Raw genomic sequence first — 16,359 nt, 5'->3', positions numbered from 1 at the left:
AGACAGGGCTCTATTGTCTATTACCACAAAGAGGCCACGTCATAGCATGGTCTTTCCACACTCCTTCCTGGTGATGACGGAGTCAGGGATGAGCTCTGGAACCAAAATCAGGGGAATGGACCCCCAGTCCCTAAAGGGATTCACTCCTTGCTTAAACAGCTACCTCCCCTCTCTAGGCCTCAGTTTCCTCATCTGTAAGACGAGGGGCAGAGTTAAAGGCTCTGCTGAGACCCCTGTACCTCATACTCCAGCTGTTCTATGCCGTCCCCTTAGGTGAGGAGAAGAGAATGAATGTGAGGACCAAGGAAGCTGGGAAACAGGGGGGGTGTGGTCAGAAGTCAATGGCAAGAAACCCAAATGTATGGAAATGCTCAGGGCTTATTTAAATGGTCTATTCCCAAGTGTCCCCAGCGGGGCCAGCTGACATCAGTGACAGACGTTCGGAGCAGACAGATGCATCAGTGGTTTTTATTGGTGTTAATGCAGTGACCGGATTGTGCCTGGACTTAACAGGGCGTGAGGGTAAGGAGAACGTCTTCTCTCACAGTGCTTTCGCTGCAGAAGTTGTGCCTGCCGACAGAAATGAAAGCTTCGTGAGCATCGGGTAGCTTTACATGGAGTTTTAAGTTGTTAAGAAAAGATGATTGCCGATTTAGGATTCACACGGAATGAGGAAAACACTAGGGTCGTAGCTTCAACCAGTTACTGGAGAACTTGGATTTCCCATGAGACAGGTGGCTGGTGTCTGTGACAAGCTCCCCTGTCAGCTGTTGCTCAGAGTGGCCCTGGTCTCTGGGTCCTCAGTCCGACAGGACTGTGGGGCATTGAGGCAGCAGCTAGAACTCTAACTGGCCTCTTTCTCCACAAGTCAGCATGGGTCCTCCTTGAACACAGCCCATTGGTATCCAGATGGGCTCACTCTTGACTGAGCCACTCTGTAGACTGGATTCAACCTTATAACAGCTCCTGAGCTCTTACTACAGGCAATAACACTGATTCGCTTGTGCAAACTTCACCCTCACAACACATGTATGAGGAAGTATTACTAGGAGTCCTGCGTTATGGGAGAGGAAACTGAGGCACAGAGCGCTCTCAGTAAGTGGAAGAACCAAGAGGCACATACAGGTCTCTCTGATGCCATAGCCCACGTTGTCCATGGCAGAGTCACAGTTCAAATCTCCCTTGACTTGCCTTCTGCGCCTGAAGTCGGTCAGTGGATCTTTCCCTTTGGGCTCCCCACTCCCTCCTTTCTAGGGGGGGACACGGGGCTTGTTACTTGAGTCTCTGAGTGTTGGGATCTTCATTTGTTGAAGAAGGCACAGTTCCCTCCCATGATCGCTGAGAATCCCATGTTAATAATGCAACATCTTATGACCATAAATGTGAAAAAGCTTTATAATTGATAAAAAAAAACATTGTAGATATAAGTGACTATCATTACTGTTGTTCCAAGAACCAAGCGCTTCTTGGATCTCGCTGCCTTTGAGCTCTGAGGCTTTGCCTGGTTTTACCTGTCGTCTTCACTGTGGTCTCTTTTGTATTTCACCTGTCTTGCTGCCCTAGCTCTATCTGCAATCATATTTCCAGTTCTCTGCACCTCGAGCCCTGCCTGCCATCTGCAGTCTGGGATCGCCTGCCCCTCACACACCAAGCCCATCGCCCATGCTGGTTTTGATCTTCTTGTATTTTAAAAAATCTGATGTCCCAACATCTCGCTTCTCTTAAGGTGGATTTCCTCTGGGGTCAACAGACAGGGGAAGAAGGGACATGCAGGGGAAGAAGGGACACGCAAGCCACTGGAGGGTTCAGAAGGCAGCTAATGGCCTCAGGGCCTCGGGGGGGGGGGGGGCGTTGAATACAATCTGTTCCATTTCTAGAAAGTGCAGGAAGTCACAGCCTTTCCTCAGAAAACCTTAGTTTTTCTTGAAGGCAGTGACCTGCATCTGTGTTCTTCTTCTCAGATAGGGCTGAGAACACCCAACAGAAATGCTTTACCTCGTCTGTCAGTTGTTTGCCTACAGAGAAAAGGCCTCAGGTGGGTAGATTGTCTTGGCTTTTCTGGCTGAACCGTGACTTTCTGGAGTGAGTTTCCATTACGAACACCAATCTCTACCAACACCCTGAGGCACAAGCCAGCAAACATATACATACGCTGTTTTCTCCTCTCCCTTTTGGACGGTGATCTTGGCTGCACCCACTTTGGGGAAGGTTGGGTTTATCACGTTGTTGTTCCAAAGAAACTTGACTTTCTCAATGGTTCCAATATCAAGCTTTGCATCAAACTGATTAGAATGGGTAGAGCCTGGTGTGAGAATCCCCCTTGAAATAAAGAAATGGAAACATTCCATGCATAGAAACAAGTTCTAATCACCAGATAAGACCATGCCACTCTTTTCTACTTGAGATTAATGAAATTATTTTTTTCTAAATTAGTTCTCAAATAAAGGATGGAGAAATGGAGAAGGCAGCAGCCTCAAACTATTGTTTGAATGTTGTTTTCTCAAACTCAAGTTAGTTTCTCCTCACAATGTTCTTATAGAAAACTATATAATTCCTTCATATTTTTTTCTGGAAGAGTTATTTGTACAGTAATAAGTTATTCACTTAGTTTAACACAACATGCATGTGTTACTATGCTAATAAGGAAACATGACACCTGGGGGTAATATTATATATATATATGTGTGTGTGTGTGTGTGTGTGTGTGTGTGTGTGTGTATATATATATTTAATCTATTTTTTAAAACAGACCTATCAAAAGAGAAAAAAACTATTGCCTGGATTTATAATTGAGAAAAGAAAATTGTCAGCAGAAGTCTGAAAGTCACTTTAATACATACAGCAAATAATTTAAAATTACTTGATAAAGAGAAGATAAACATTTCACTGTGTGGATTTGAAGTCCGTGTATATCATCAAGTGAGATGCGGTGCCAAAAAAGGAAACTTACCTGAAGACATCGAATTGGTGAGTGTTTCCCTTATTTCCAAACAAAGCAACTTTGACCTGACCAGTGGCTATTTTTCCAGACAGTGTTATAGAAACTCCGTATCTCCAGCCTGCACAGGGGATAGAAAAGATTTCAATTTATTCATGCGCAAAATAGTTGACCCAAATTTCAGAATCCCGTCATCCCTTACACCGAGGCATCCAAGTATAAGAAATCCTACTAATCTACAACTCGAATAGGTTATAGGCAGGGGTACGTACCTAGTGGTATTCCCTCTCCAGAGCTACACTGCCCAGTAAAGGGACGTTACCCATAGGTGCTGCTTTAATTTAGGTTCACGCTAAGGAAGACCAAAAATTAATTCCTGAGTCTTACTAGCCACATTTCTAGTGTTAAATTGCCACACGTGGCCACTGGCTACCGTTCTGGGCAACAGGGAGCATTTCCATCATGGCAGAAAGTTGTGTTGTAGAACTCCGCTCGAGAGGGACCGCACTATGAGATAAGGTGAAAAGAGAAGGGACAAGGGCTTGTTCCCATGGTAGGAAAAGTAGCTCAAGAAAGTAGTCCTGCGAGAACCTCAAGAGCAGGGACTGTGCTGTACCTGCACGTCCCCAGCGCCCCAGGCCGTGTCCGTCATAGAGCGGGGCTCAGCTGTTACCCAGATCTACACCTGCAGTGCCGTGTCAGTGCCCGTGAGGACATCCCGCACACCTATGACCGCACGCTCACTCACACACACACAACCACAGACCCACATCTACACCCACACGCGCACACGCATGTACACACGCATGTACTGAAACACACACACATCATTTGCCTAGCTCCCACTTGTCCTTCACATCCCCGGGGACGCTGTCCCTGTTCCTTCCTCTGGGCAGGGCCAGGTCCTCGGTCCCAGGTTGCCAAGCGGCAAGTCGCCACGCCCAGCACACTGGGGCTGCGCGCTCGGTTTCCGCCTTCTCCGCTGGGTGATGCATTTCATGCACAGAGCGTCTTGCTTACCCCTGCATCCCTAGTGTCCGCATAGTCTGTGGTTCGTACAGAAGTATCAGTTGAGGAGTGAGTATGTGGCTTTCAAATGTTTAATTTGTCGTTTTAAAATATGGGCCAGCATTTCATGCATCACAACACTGGAAGGCTTGATTAACCATTGTCTTAAAATATGTATGTGAGTGTATATATATATATATATATATATATATATATATGGTGATGAAGGTGTTCTATATCTGGATTGTGGAGATGGTTACATGACTATTCATCTATCAAAACTCATAGAACTATATACTACAAAGGGTGGGTTTTGCTGTCTATAAATTGTACCTCAATAAGTCTGACTTTAAAAACTAGATAAGGCATATATTGTATTTATGTCTTTATATAAAAGCAGTGACTTTTTAAAAAAAGTTTTTTTTAATGTTTACTTATTTTTGAGAGGGAGAGAGAGGCAGAACATGAGCAGGGGAGGGGCAGAGAGAGAGGGAGACACAGAATCTGAAACAGGCTCCAGGCTCTGAGCTGTCAGCACAGAGCCCGACGCGGGACTTGAACCCACAGACCGTGAGATTGTGACCTGAGCCAAAGTCGAACGCCCAACTGACTGGGCCCCCCAGACGCCCCAACACAGTGCCTTTTTTTAAAGTGCAACTTCTTAGGGAACAATCACAGGGAAGGTTGGCACAGAGTGGCCCAAATGTGCCCTATCTCTACCCTATGACAAAAATCTGCTGATTTTTGAAAGAAATCACTCCTTCCTGATTCCCGCCCACCCTCCACCAGAGACGGACCCCTACATGGGGCTTCGGGGACACAGGCACAGAGAAGGAGAAGTGGGGAGATAGGAACTGGACTTCTTAAAGGACCCAGACCAGCAAAGAGCTGGTACCAAATAAATGTTTGATAAAGGAATAGAAGTCGTGTGCATGACACAGCCTTGAAAAAAGAAAAGAACAGTGCACTGTGGAGTGGAAAGAATTCAGTGGTAAAAATTGCCACAGAGATGTGCAAGTCACGATTTCTCATGAATTGTGCTCCCATTCATTCCACTCATTTCATGGTATAGACACAGAAAGGAAGAAATGCAGGCTCTTTGTAAATCCTCAGCCGAGTCTTAAATGGGATAGTTTGGTAGATGTGTCCCTCTGCTAAGATGGTCAGGATGTGCTCACAAATACTCCAGGGGGGAGATAAGTCTTTCTTGTATAATGGAAGCTAAACTTTCTCGACGTGGGTGAGAAGGGTCAAATTACAACTCACGAGCAAAATTGCTGGAGTCTCCTGTGTTCAGGAAGAATTTCTGTGGCTCGCCGCTCGTCCTGCCAGCAAATTTATCAGCATAGTGGCCCATCTGTGGGCAGCCTTCATCCGGGCAGGGGAAGCACTTGTTCTAAGAAGAGACAGATCAAGCCATAAGGTGTGAATTTGCCTTTTTATGACCCACACATCTGGGGGAGCACTTCTCCTACCGTCTGAGTTTCCTCGTTTGTAACAGGAAGGAGATTGGGAAAGAGGATTTCCAAATTTGCTTCACCAAGGCTGGGACTCCCAAGCCTCTTGCACATCACGATGGAAAATACTGATTCCTGGGCTCCAGGATAGGTCAATTACACCTTCCATCACGTGATGTGCTGCTACGTGGTTAACAGCCAAACTCTGGGACAAAGAGCCCTGACTGTATGTAGCATTTGCCACTGCCTGTGGTATAAATCTGGCTGTGGCCAATTCCAGAGGCCCAACCCCCCAGCCTGGCATCTAGAACTCCAACGAGCGCCTTTCCTTCTCTCTGGCATAGGACGTCTTCTCTCCTACGTTCTGCCGCCCTTGCTCTGCCCTGTTCTTCCTCCCAAATGCTATGCAGATTCAAACAACACCTTCTGCAGGAAAGTTTTCTAGATCATTGAAAGGATTGTTCTGATTTCCCAGCGTCTTCCTCACCTACATGACTCATCTAGAATTTTAGTCACCTCCTGCCTAACCTTCTCCCCCACTCTGCTTCACAGGATCATAAACTCTGAGGGCCCATGCAAAACAAGTAAGAGATGATCAGAAACTGGTGAGAGGGTGCTGCAAATCCCAAACATAGCGGACAACCATCCCACAGAGGGACTCAAGGGATAATAGCTTACAGACTCAAAGGCCTTGTAGGAAGCGCAGGGGTAGGAAGCGAACCCATCGGGGTTGAGGATGCTCTCCGAATAATACTTGTAACTTCTCAGGTGATTGCAAGCCACAAAATCCCGAGTCCCTGGGGAAACAAATGAGGACGTCTACATACGTGGTCTGGGGAGCTGACGGCTTCTGTCTCTCCAAGGGGAGAGGTTCCAAAGTGGGGCCATACTTGGAGAAATGTAAGATCGGGCCAACTTAAGGTAAGTCCAAAATAAATGCCAGTGAACACAGAGAGGCTGCTTTCTGTGAGCGAGGCGGTGTTCCGAGTCCTTTACGTGCATTGTTCCTGTGAACAATGCCTTCCTAGGCGGTAGGTACCAGACCATTTCTAAGTACGGGCGATACACAGATTACAGCCTCAGATGTACGGATTGCAGCCAGTAAGTGACAGAACTGGCAATTAAACCAAGCCCGTCTGGTGCTTGAGCCTATGCTGCTAACCATTGTGCCTTCCTGTGTCCCAGGCACTAGGCTAGAGGTCCTTGAAGACACAGCCAGATGTGAGGTGACCTCCTAGACATGATGAAACCAGAGCACGGACATTTTCATGCTGTGTTTAGGCAAATAACAAGGAGGCTCGGGTCGCTTGAGTTGGCTCTTTTTTTTTCTTTCTTAATAACTTTCCTTGGCCCCCACAGCTCCTGCCAGGTGACAGAGGTCACAGTATACCTTCTAGATATGACCCAAACTTGCTTGGCTATTACTGGGAGAGAGTTTGGGCCACCCTTTCCATGGAAACTCTCATAAGAGACAAACACATACATCTGCATTCTTAATATTTGCTTCGATGTCATACATACCTGCCATTTTGATCGAATTCAGTAAGAATCTTTACTCGTTAGATTTGGTCAGACCACTAACAGTTTAAACCTGTGTGGTTCCAAGTGATGAGCTGGGCTGAAAAATTCACTTCTACGTTGTCCTTTTCACCTCATCAGATCCAAAATCTGTCGCTGAAGGATGACCTTCAGCCCAGGTGTGCTCCATCAATGGTGAAGAAGAACCCCAAATAGCACTCTCTCTGCTTCACCTTTCCTATCAGTGACTGTTTCTCATCCTGACCCAACATACAGGGGTGGTGACTCTCATTGGGCAAATGGCTCTGCCGTGGAAATGATCGGGGAGCATTGTCATTTTGGCTACGGTATTGAACAATACTGTACGTGAACTGGAGCCGTATCATTGACTCCCAAGGGGGGACTGGCAGAACAATTCTCTTAGGATGTTTACTTTCATGGCATGTCTTGTCTTTGTTAGGTAGCTGCCAACTCATTGGTGGAGTTATGGCTTTGAGCAATTTTGTCGTTCTTTGTGGCTTGCACAGTCCAGGACACCCACGACGGTGTTTTAAGGAAGTGCAAAACCAGTAGAGCGGAGATACGACAAGGAGTCCGTAGCTATATTTTTTCAGAAATAAGGTCTAGAAGGAGAAATTGTTTTAAAGAGCCGTTTCATTTTTGAGATGTGCTCTGGGAAGATACTGCTCCCCCCAGGGAAGTGATGCCTCGCTCTGCTCTGGCTTTACCTTCCCAGATGCCATCGAGGTCCACGATCTGTGACAGGGCATTCTTCTTGCATCCTGGCATTTCCTCCCCTCCGTTGGGGAAGAAGTCAAGGTGACCTAACAGCTGTTTTGTTCCAAAACCTGAAACGTTTGGAAGAGCAATGAGTTTTTCGTAATGCAGGGTTATGCCTCTTGGTTACAACACAACTGCGCATGCTTGCAGCTAAAGCGTCATTGGGCTCACCCAGGAATGGGATCAGGGCTGCTGCATCTGTATGGATCACGTCAACGAAGTCAGCATCAGAGGGATCGAGCCGAACCTCTTCAGGAGTACCCTGGAAGCTTGCTTCTACAGGATCCAACCCTAAAAGAGATGATCAGTGCTGCAGAATAGTAGGCCTGGCTGTAGGTGCCAGCAGGACCAAGGCGTACAGTTGCTCAGGCTGTGCATTGCTCAACTCGAGGGGTGCCATACTCTGAAGTCATGCAGTGCCATGGCCCTGCATATTGAATACGGGGACCTAGAGTTTCAACGTTGCTCACTAGAGAAGGGCTCCTGTGGCGTGGATAAAGAAGGGTAGATAAGCTAAGAGATTTAAATTTGTCTGACCAAGGATTTTTTTTCACATTATTTTCTCCTATGTACTTGGCAGATCTTTCTTCTTTAACATTCTTTTTCCTCTTCTCAAGTTTGAAGAAGAAAGGGATAGAGTAGCATGATATCATATTTATGAACACAGATTCTGGAACCAGGCAGCCTGACTCTAAATCCCTCCTCAGCTATTTCTTGGGCAAGTTGCATGACCTTGGGCGAGTTGCTCAACCTATTTCTTGTGCCTCAGTTCCCCCGTTTATAAAATCCGGGTAATGATATGGTTACAATAAGATGAAATGAGATAATGTATATAGCTTTTAGCACAGTGGCTGGCATACCATCATGAGTGTATCAGTAAAATATTGATTACTATTATTTCCTCCTGACTATACTTCCTTCCTGGCAGGGCTCCTGAATTTGTCAATAGTTCTTTGAAGGTTTGGGCAGAGCAGCTGGCCAGAAAAGGCCAGTTGAAAATGAAAGGGAGAGCTCTTAGACAGCAGAGGCTTTCTCGAGCCACGCGGCAGTCGAACTGGGTTAGAATCTCAGCCCCACCACTCATTTATTGCCTGATTTAGGGCAAGTTATCCAGTTTCCTGAGCCTGTTTCTTCAGTTCTGGGGATTCCGTGAGGAAATGTAAGGCACTTTACATAGTATTTGGGCTAAGCAAGCACTTAATCTATGCTTACTATAATAATAATCATAGCATTACATTCTTATGATTCTATTATATAATGTATGTTGTTGTCGTTGTTGTTGTTGTTACAAAGTGAAGGCTTTGCTTGGCTTGCAAGAGTGATCTGCACCACTGGTGGCTGGGTTTCTCCTACCAATAGAGGCTCTGGAAGCGTGATTTTCATGTTCCACTCTGCCTTTGAGTTCAAAGAGAAGGGGGAAGGGAATAACAGTGTGCATTCTTAATTACATTTGCACACGCTCACACGGGCCTTCGTCTCCATTTTCCTGGCTGCCCAGTCCTGCTGAACGACCCACACTGCCAAGAAACGTGGATCTAAGGAGGAGGGATGGAGACAGACAGGAGAAGCAAGGGGAAGCAAAGGGGGGTGAGCAAAAGCACCACTTCCCCTTCCAGAAAGATGGACTTCCTGGGGGTTTCCTAGGGGCTTCCTGGGGGCTTCCTAAAATGTTCTGTGCAGAGCATTTTGGGGACAGACTACTTCGGGCCAGCTTCTGTCTGGTCGGCAGGCTTGCACCACGTTCTGGGGTCACTGGGGACAAAACCCGGGGCCCTGCCCCTTGGGCCTTACCTGTAATTCTGCCCAGGCCTGGAGTCCTGCTCCCAGCCTCTCCCGCCGCGTGGGCTCCCAGGCTGTGGCCGATGAGGTGGACTTGGGAAGGAGAGTAGCTATAGTTTGTCTGGAGAGGGAAGAGTGCATTTTCAGGACATTTTTGTGCTGTGGTGTTTTGTTTTGTTTTGTTTTGTTTTGTTTTACATGTGTGGTTTTTGTAACACGTAAACCTGATGTCGTTACCCCTCTGTTGAAAACCTTCTGTGGCTCCCACTGCCCTCAGGATCAAGCCCAAATTCATTACGAGGGTTTCAGAACTTTCCTTACTCAACACCCATTTTTCTAGATTCTTCTCTAGCCAAAGCCTATGCAGGATTTCCGGGCCCTCGGATACATCATATTCCCTCATCTGTGGGTCTGATGATGTTGCTGTCCACTCCCCAACCACTTGTCCAGCTCACATGACACAGCCTAGCCATCAGCTCTCAACTTAGATGTCTCTCCCTGGGAGACATCCTTCGTCACGCCCCCCAGTCCCCCAGCCCGGATTAAACGGTGCCCCCGCATGTGCTCCTAGTTAAGCCCTATAGTCCCCCCATTAGAACCCTGACCATCCTCTACTCTCGTTTCAAGTCTTCACCATGAGCTCCTCCAGGGCCTGGGACCTCACCGTCCTCTTGACCTCTTAGCAGAGTTCCTGACACTGTGCCCCCCAAATATTGGATGAACAAGTGGCATACAGCTATGAGTGTTTGCACGTGTAGGTCTCAGAGACGTTCGCCCATGTATACTCGTTGATCTTCAGAACCTCTAGGACAAACATCACAGGTTTTAATTTCTGCAGGGGTGCAGAAGTAGTTAGAACCGATCGGTTCTTTTGTGGACCCTTTCACTATAAGACAGAAACAGCTCGGGCCTTTATCTGGGATAGAATATAGAGTTGGGGCGCCTGGGTGGCGCAGTCGGTTAAGCGTCCGACTTCAGCCAGGTCACGATCTCGCGGTCCGTGAGTTCGAGCCCCGCGTCGGGCTCTGGGCTGATGGCTCAGAGCCTGGAGCCTGTTTCCGATTCTGTGTCTCCCTCTCTCTCTGCCCCTCGCCCGTTCATGCTCTGTCTCTCTCTGTCCCAAAAATAAATAAACGTTGAAAAAAAAAATTAAAAAAAAAAAAAGAATATAGAGTCATGAAGAGTTAGCGCCTTCACCAAAAGAATTCAAGACTCCAAGTTAGCCAGAATGAAAGACCCGGGTAGGAAGAAACAGCTGAATTGACAGTGGCAAACGAAATTCTCTGCCATCAACAGGGCCACCAACAGGGCCGTGGCGTTGGTACCTGCCAATCGCACCTGCTGCCCTCAGGTTCCTTTTGGTGCTCCTTGCGAATGCCTTGTTTGCCCCACACAGAGACCACCTGGTGTAGTGGGGGGCCCCTGGCACTAGACAGCTCTTGTATTCCCCTGTGCTATGATTTTGGGGGACAAACTCTTTGACCTCTCTGGGCCTTAGTTTTCACATCTGTCAATGGAAGATGTTCATAAACATCCTTAGTTTTCACATCTGTCAACGGAAGAGGCCTCCTAAGTGTTAGCTATTACTGATTTTTCTTCCACTGCCGTGTCCTTATTAAGGCAAATTTCAGCGTTTTAGAAGTGAGATTCCGAGACAAATACAATTCTTTCTATTTCTTGTCAAAATCTGTAACTCTCAGCTGTATCTTTAGCCGACAGAGACCCGGGGGCGCCGCCTGCCTCCCCAGCAGCCCGGCCGGCGGACTCACCGAGAGCATGCTGATCATCTGGGCCACCTGGGCACCCACCACCCGCACGTTGTTGGCGGCCTGTGTGTACGTGGTCTGGGAGCCTTTCTTCCAGTCCACGCAGATGCAGTTCACCTCCTCCACCGCGAACATGTTCTGGTGTTGGAAAGACACCAGGATGTTACCATAGGGGCGCGCAAAACCCCGTCTAACCAGGGCTCCGCAGTGGTCACTCGCACTTACTACTGGTCATTCTGTCTTTTCCTCGCTGGGGCGCTGAGACAAACTGGGCTTTGTTAGGAACCTTGTTGTCGATTAGGAGTCATCCCTCAGGGTAAAGGCGATGGGCAAGGCAAACCTATTCCCTCTCTAGCTTGCAGGTTAATTAAAAGCTGGCCACTCTCTGGTTTTCTTTGACCAAATTCGGTAAAGTTGATTAGGTATGTGGGGGAACAACTGCATCCTTAGAAGAGCCCTGTTTTGAAGAGGAAAGGTCTCCAGTGCCGTCTCTGATGGCCAGTGTCCAAATGACCTTGTGGATTTGACCTCCAGCCCTCCTCTTGGCCTCTTGACATCCCTGCCAATAACCGGACTTGCCTTCACCCCTGCCTGCTGGGCATTTACTAAGCGTCTACAGTCAGGATAGCACAGTATTTCATGGAGGAAACACACACCGCAGATATTTGAAAAATAAAACTGCAGCTGACTTAAAAAGAGATTGAAGAATTCTGAAAACTTCTAGGAGGTCAAGGAAATGGATGGAGCCTTAGACATTCTGCCAGGTAGTACATAGGCCAGCTTGAGTTGAAAACGGTTCTATAAATTTAAAGCCCACTTCAAATTTGTCACATCTGTGATACTAATATGTGTGATCACGCACACAGAGACACCAAGAGTTATTTCTCAGGACCTTTATTTTTAAAACAACCCTGAGGAATCTCTTACAGCCCTGAGGAATTTGGAGTATAAACTATATCTCACACTGTAAGATACAGTTTATAGTTGTTCTGATGGGACAGAATAGTTAAATGCCTGGCAAATCAAGGCCAAATGCAGAATGACTGTAATTTTCTAGGTTTGTAACTTCTCCCGTTGACGTGATAGGTCAGAATTATTAATGTGTGTGTGGAGGACAGGCTGCTCGGGTAAACTCTTAGGCATCAGAAAAATGGATAGAATCAGTGTCTATGTAAAAAGAAAGGGTGACGGTGTATTATTATGTGTTTGTGTGTGTATGCCTGTGCACGTGTGTGCGCGCGTGTGTGTTGTCTGTCCTTCTAGCCAATAGACGCTGTGTTACAGATAGTTTTGACACTTTCTATTCTGTAATTCGGTCTCCTGGTGCACCTTAGTTCTCCATTTCCCAAATAAATGGTTGTAGCAACACATCATCGCAGGGACGTGGGAGAGACTTGGACAAAAAGAACACAATCCCTCATGCGCAGGAACACAAAGTGCCCTCACTAAAAACGGAAGCAGACCTTTGGCTTTGATTTAGCCAGAAATAAGATGGTGCAGGTGTTTGCCCACATAGCCAAGGCCACTGCTCCAGGCTACAGATGGCGTCCGGAAATGTGGACGTGAATTCTTACTATCTTAAAGAGAATCATTTTAATTGCCTGAAGTTAACTTGTGTGTAGGGATTTCCTGTCTCCAAGCTTATCTGCTGTGCTTTCTGAAAGGCTTGCTGCCGGGGACAGGGCAGACCATGGGGCTGGGAGCCGGCCCTACCTTGCACATCTCCAAAAGCCAGCTCTCTTCTCCCTTGTCTATGAAGCCGTGGATGATGAACCGGGTCTTCCTGTTTGTTTGAAAATTTGATGCTTCAATTGTTGATGGGTCAGAGGGAAGGAGAGTCTGTGACAAAAGCAGAAAGGGGTTGCATGTTTTTGTAGCCTGGCCATTCAGGCCTGCCTCTCCTTCTCCATTTCTGCTTGTTCTGATGCCTTCATCTTTCAAACCTTAGCACAAAAGCCACCTCTTCCAGGAAGCCCACCCTGACTCTCATTTTCCTGCCTGCACTGATCACTCTGACCCCGGCCAGTCAGGAATTACTGTCTCCACTGGGGCTGAATCGTAGCCCACAGTCTTACCTCCACAGGGTTCTTGGTAGATGGGAAGCTTTGCCCCAGACCAGAATCACATAACCAGTTAGAGGTTCCGGCAAATGTGAACCATTCATTCATTGGAGCCAACATTTTACAGAAAACCTACTCTGTGTGGGTCTGGCTAGGCCTGGAGGGCGGGGGCAGCTGGAGGGATAAAGTGGGACAGAGCATGGTGGAGGAGGAGGGGACAGACACAAGAACCTTCTAGTCTGCGGGGTGGGCACAACCCCTCTCCCAGTCACAATGATGTTGAAACGACCAAGTCTCACCTGAAAGTTGTTTGGGTTCTCATTGGTGTAGAGCAGGAAGCGGGTGCCGATTTTCTCGGGGCTCCAGGGGAGAACTTTCAGGGGCCTGGCTGCAGTCCCGGCCCAGGGCTCCGAGTCGGAGAAGCACCCGATGTGTTCATAGCAAATTTCCTTTGCTGTAGAGAAAGGACGAATGTGCTCACGGCTTAGCTCCCCAGGCTGGGCTCCGGGGTGGGAGGGTGGGGGGTGTTTCAGCTTCTCAGGTCCTCACTGCTCTGCCCGGAGACAGTCTGAAGAATGGAGACACCCTGCCTCTCCCCACCCACTCTCTCCTTACCCCCAGTGCCATCTTCTGGTCAGCCATAGAGTCACCGGCTGTGCCGCCGCTTAGAACCACCATCAAAACTTAGAAGTTCTGTGTCCCATCCCCAGCTCTTCAGATATACTTATCGACTAACGTGATAACACGCACTGATAAGTCAATCTGTTAACCCAGGCAGGTGTTTCATGCTTTACCTACGAGAGTCTAGTCTAAAGTACCTGGATGTGAAGACAGGCCGGTGGAGAGATGCTCTGAAGTGGGGTCCCCTCAAACTGCCTTGTCTCCCAGGCAGAGTGTTGACCACCTCCACCCCCACCCCGCCCCCACCCCCAACCCCACGGCTCTCTGGACCCTCAGAGTTGTCTGGAACCACTCACTGCCGTGGGTAAGGCTTTCTCTGGCCGGTGCTGAGATGCTGCATTTAAGCCCTTCCCGTGGGGCAGGTGTGATGGTTTCCTACCTGTGACTGCTCCCAGCAGAAAAAGTGCGACTGTCCACATGTTCACCATCTACAATAAATCCAGACATTCTCAGCCTCACCAAACCTAACCAGAGCAACGAGCACAGACTTGGAGGAAGTCAGGTCTGGCTGCTTCAACAGCCGGCGGGAGGAAGGCCAAGGTAACTTACCCTGTGGGATGTTCCAGGCGTCCCTCCCTCTCCATCTAGTACCCAGGCTGGTTTTTGTTTTTTTTTTTTATACCGGAGCCTTATCATTTGGATCCTGCTTCAAGGAAACAGCAGGTGATAATAGAACATGCTGTGTGCACTTAATATTTTAATCTGCACAAATACACAAAACAAGATTAATTATAGTAGTCAAACCTCCCTACAAGTCTGGGAAGATGAAGGAATGCTTGATTACAAGGGGGTGAAAATTCCCCTCACTTTGTACCCGTGTACCTGTGCATGTAATTATGAGCCTAGAGGGCCCCACTTTCCAATTTTCTATTTTATCACCAAGTAGTTTACAAGTCCCGGGAAGGACACAGCAGCAAACTCTAATAATGGAGGGTAGTATTCGTCAATTAGAATAAATGGAAATGCTCCCCCCGCTCCCGCCCTCATATAGGTGAAATAAAGGGAAATTCTGATCAAGAACTCTCTTTCTGTCTCCCTGTCTCTTTGTCTCTCTCTACTGATCTCTCTGTCTCTGGCAGTCTAATACCCGAGTGCATGAGTTTTGGAGACGGATTCAGCACCCTCCACAGTAGCCTATGAACACAGTCCCGCATTAACTGCCTGTTCCAGTGAGCAAGTCCTAGGTAATGAATCAATGCAAAATATAATGGTTTCAAACAACAGAAGCTTATTACAAAATTTTGAAGAGCTAGGTTCAGGAGCCTCTAAAAGCCCACGTCATCAGACCGTGTCACGTCTACAGAGTTTCCCCAGACTCTCCGAAGTTTGCACACCTGTCCTATGAGACTAGGCCCCTGGGAGGCCATCATGAATGACCCACAGACCCGTGCATCTGTGAACAGCCCCGCCAGTTCACACAACAGGCAGATAAGCCTTCACAGCGCAAACACCACGGGCGCCCTACTCTAGTCCCAAGTCGAATATGCCTCAATGTCAAAATTCATGCTCTTTGTGAATAGCCAAAATGCTGGAAGACAGGTTGAAGGGCCTTCCTGTTGAAATGTAAAAGACTTTCTCTGGGGTCATAAAGAATAGGAGCCAATAGTTACTGAGGCTTGCTACGTGTAGTCAGAGCCTTTTACGTGTATTACCTCATTTAAGCCTTACAACAACCTCATGAAGTGGGAACCATTATTTGCCCACCCCCCCGCCCCGCCTTTATGAGTGTGGAAACTGAGGCATGGAGCGATAAATGAATTGCTTCATTCTGATAAAGCCACACAGGAAATGAGTGATGAGATTCAGACCATACAAAGCAAAATAAGGAGTTGCTGAATATTCGGTGAATCTGAGCAAGTTGTCTGTCAATCTGTTGAGCATCATCCACATAGACTAAGGGAAACACTTACAGAGAATAAGTTGAAATAGAAAATAAACTGTCCCTCAAAATGTCAGACTTGAGTTGTACGACTGGCCTAAGTGATGAGATGTTTAAACTTTGGAAGTCTGCTCATATGGTCTGGAAAGATGCAATTTACAGACTGTGGTGAAGTCAAAGGCATTTATGCTTTTCTTTGACACTGCGGTGAAAAGATTTGTGAGAATCTAATGGTGGATGAATAGGTACATTAGTTGGTGGATGTCAGGTGACCTTGTCTGCTTCCTGGACCTCTTCTCTTGCAGCTGTTCACTTTAACCTCCACACGTGGCCACACTGGCCTCCATTGAACATGCCAAAGCCTCTCCTACCTTAAGGTCTTCACACTTACTTTTCCCAACTCTCCTCCCTAGACCTCCACTGGGCTGGCTTCTTCTTGTCAACCACCAATTAGTTTAAAAAAAAATTTTTTTTCAACGTTTATTTATTTTTG

At 47.4% G+C, this 16,359-nt stretch overlaps 1 protein-coding gene across 1 annotated transcript; it reads right to left on the bottom strand.

The window, feature by feature from the left end:
* Positions 1–451: 451 nt before the first annotated feature.
* Positions 452–14,614, bottom strand: PNLIPRP1 (pancreatic lipase related protein 1). The gene is made up of 13 exons (XM_086680962.1): positions 14,537–14,614; positions 14,367–14,415; positions 13,606–13,760; positions 12,960–13,085; positions 11,250–11,384; positions 9,493–9,601; positions 7,873–7,992; positions 7,650–7,769; positions 6,082–6,200; positions 5,213–5,342; positions 2,951–3,059; positions 2,152–2,319; positions 452–570 (listed from the first exon to the last, which is right to left on the bottom strand). Exons 2-13 carry the CDS (start codon positions 14,413–14,415, stop codon positions 507–509), a joined length of 1,404 nt encoding a protein of 467 aa, XP_086537088.1. The 5' UTR covers positions 14,537–14,614; the 3' UTR covers positions 452–506.
* Between the last annotated feature and the right edge of the window lie 1,745 nt (positions 14,615–16,359).

This window comes from Puma concolor, chromosome D2, assembly GCF_028749965.1.
Source record: "Puma concolor isolate L17-30 chromosome D2, mPumCon1.1.hap2, whole genome shotgun sequence".
Lineage (NCBI taxonomy): Eukaryota > Metazoa > Chordata > Mammalia > Carnivora > Felidae > Puma > Puma concolor.
The sequence above is the reverse complement of the archived record's forward strand: the minus strand, read 5'-3'. Positions and strand labels throughout refer to the sequence as shown.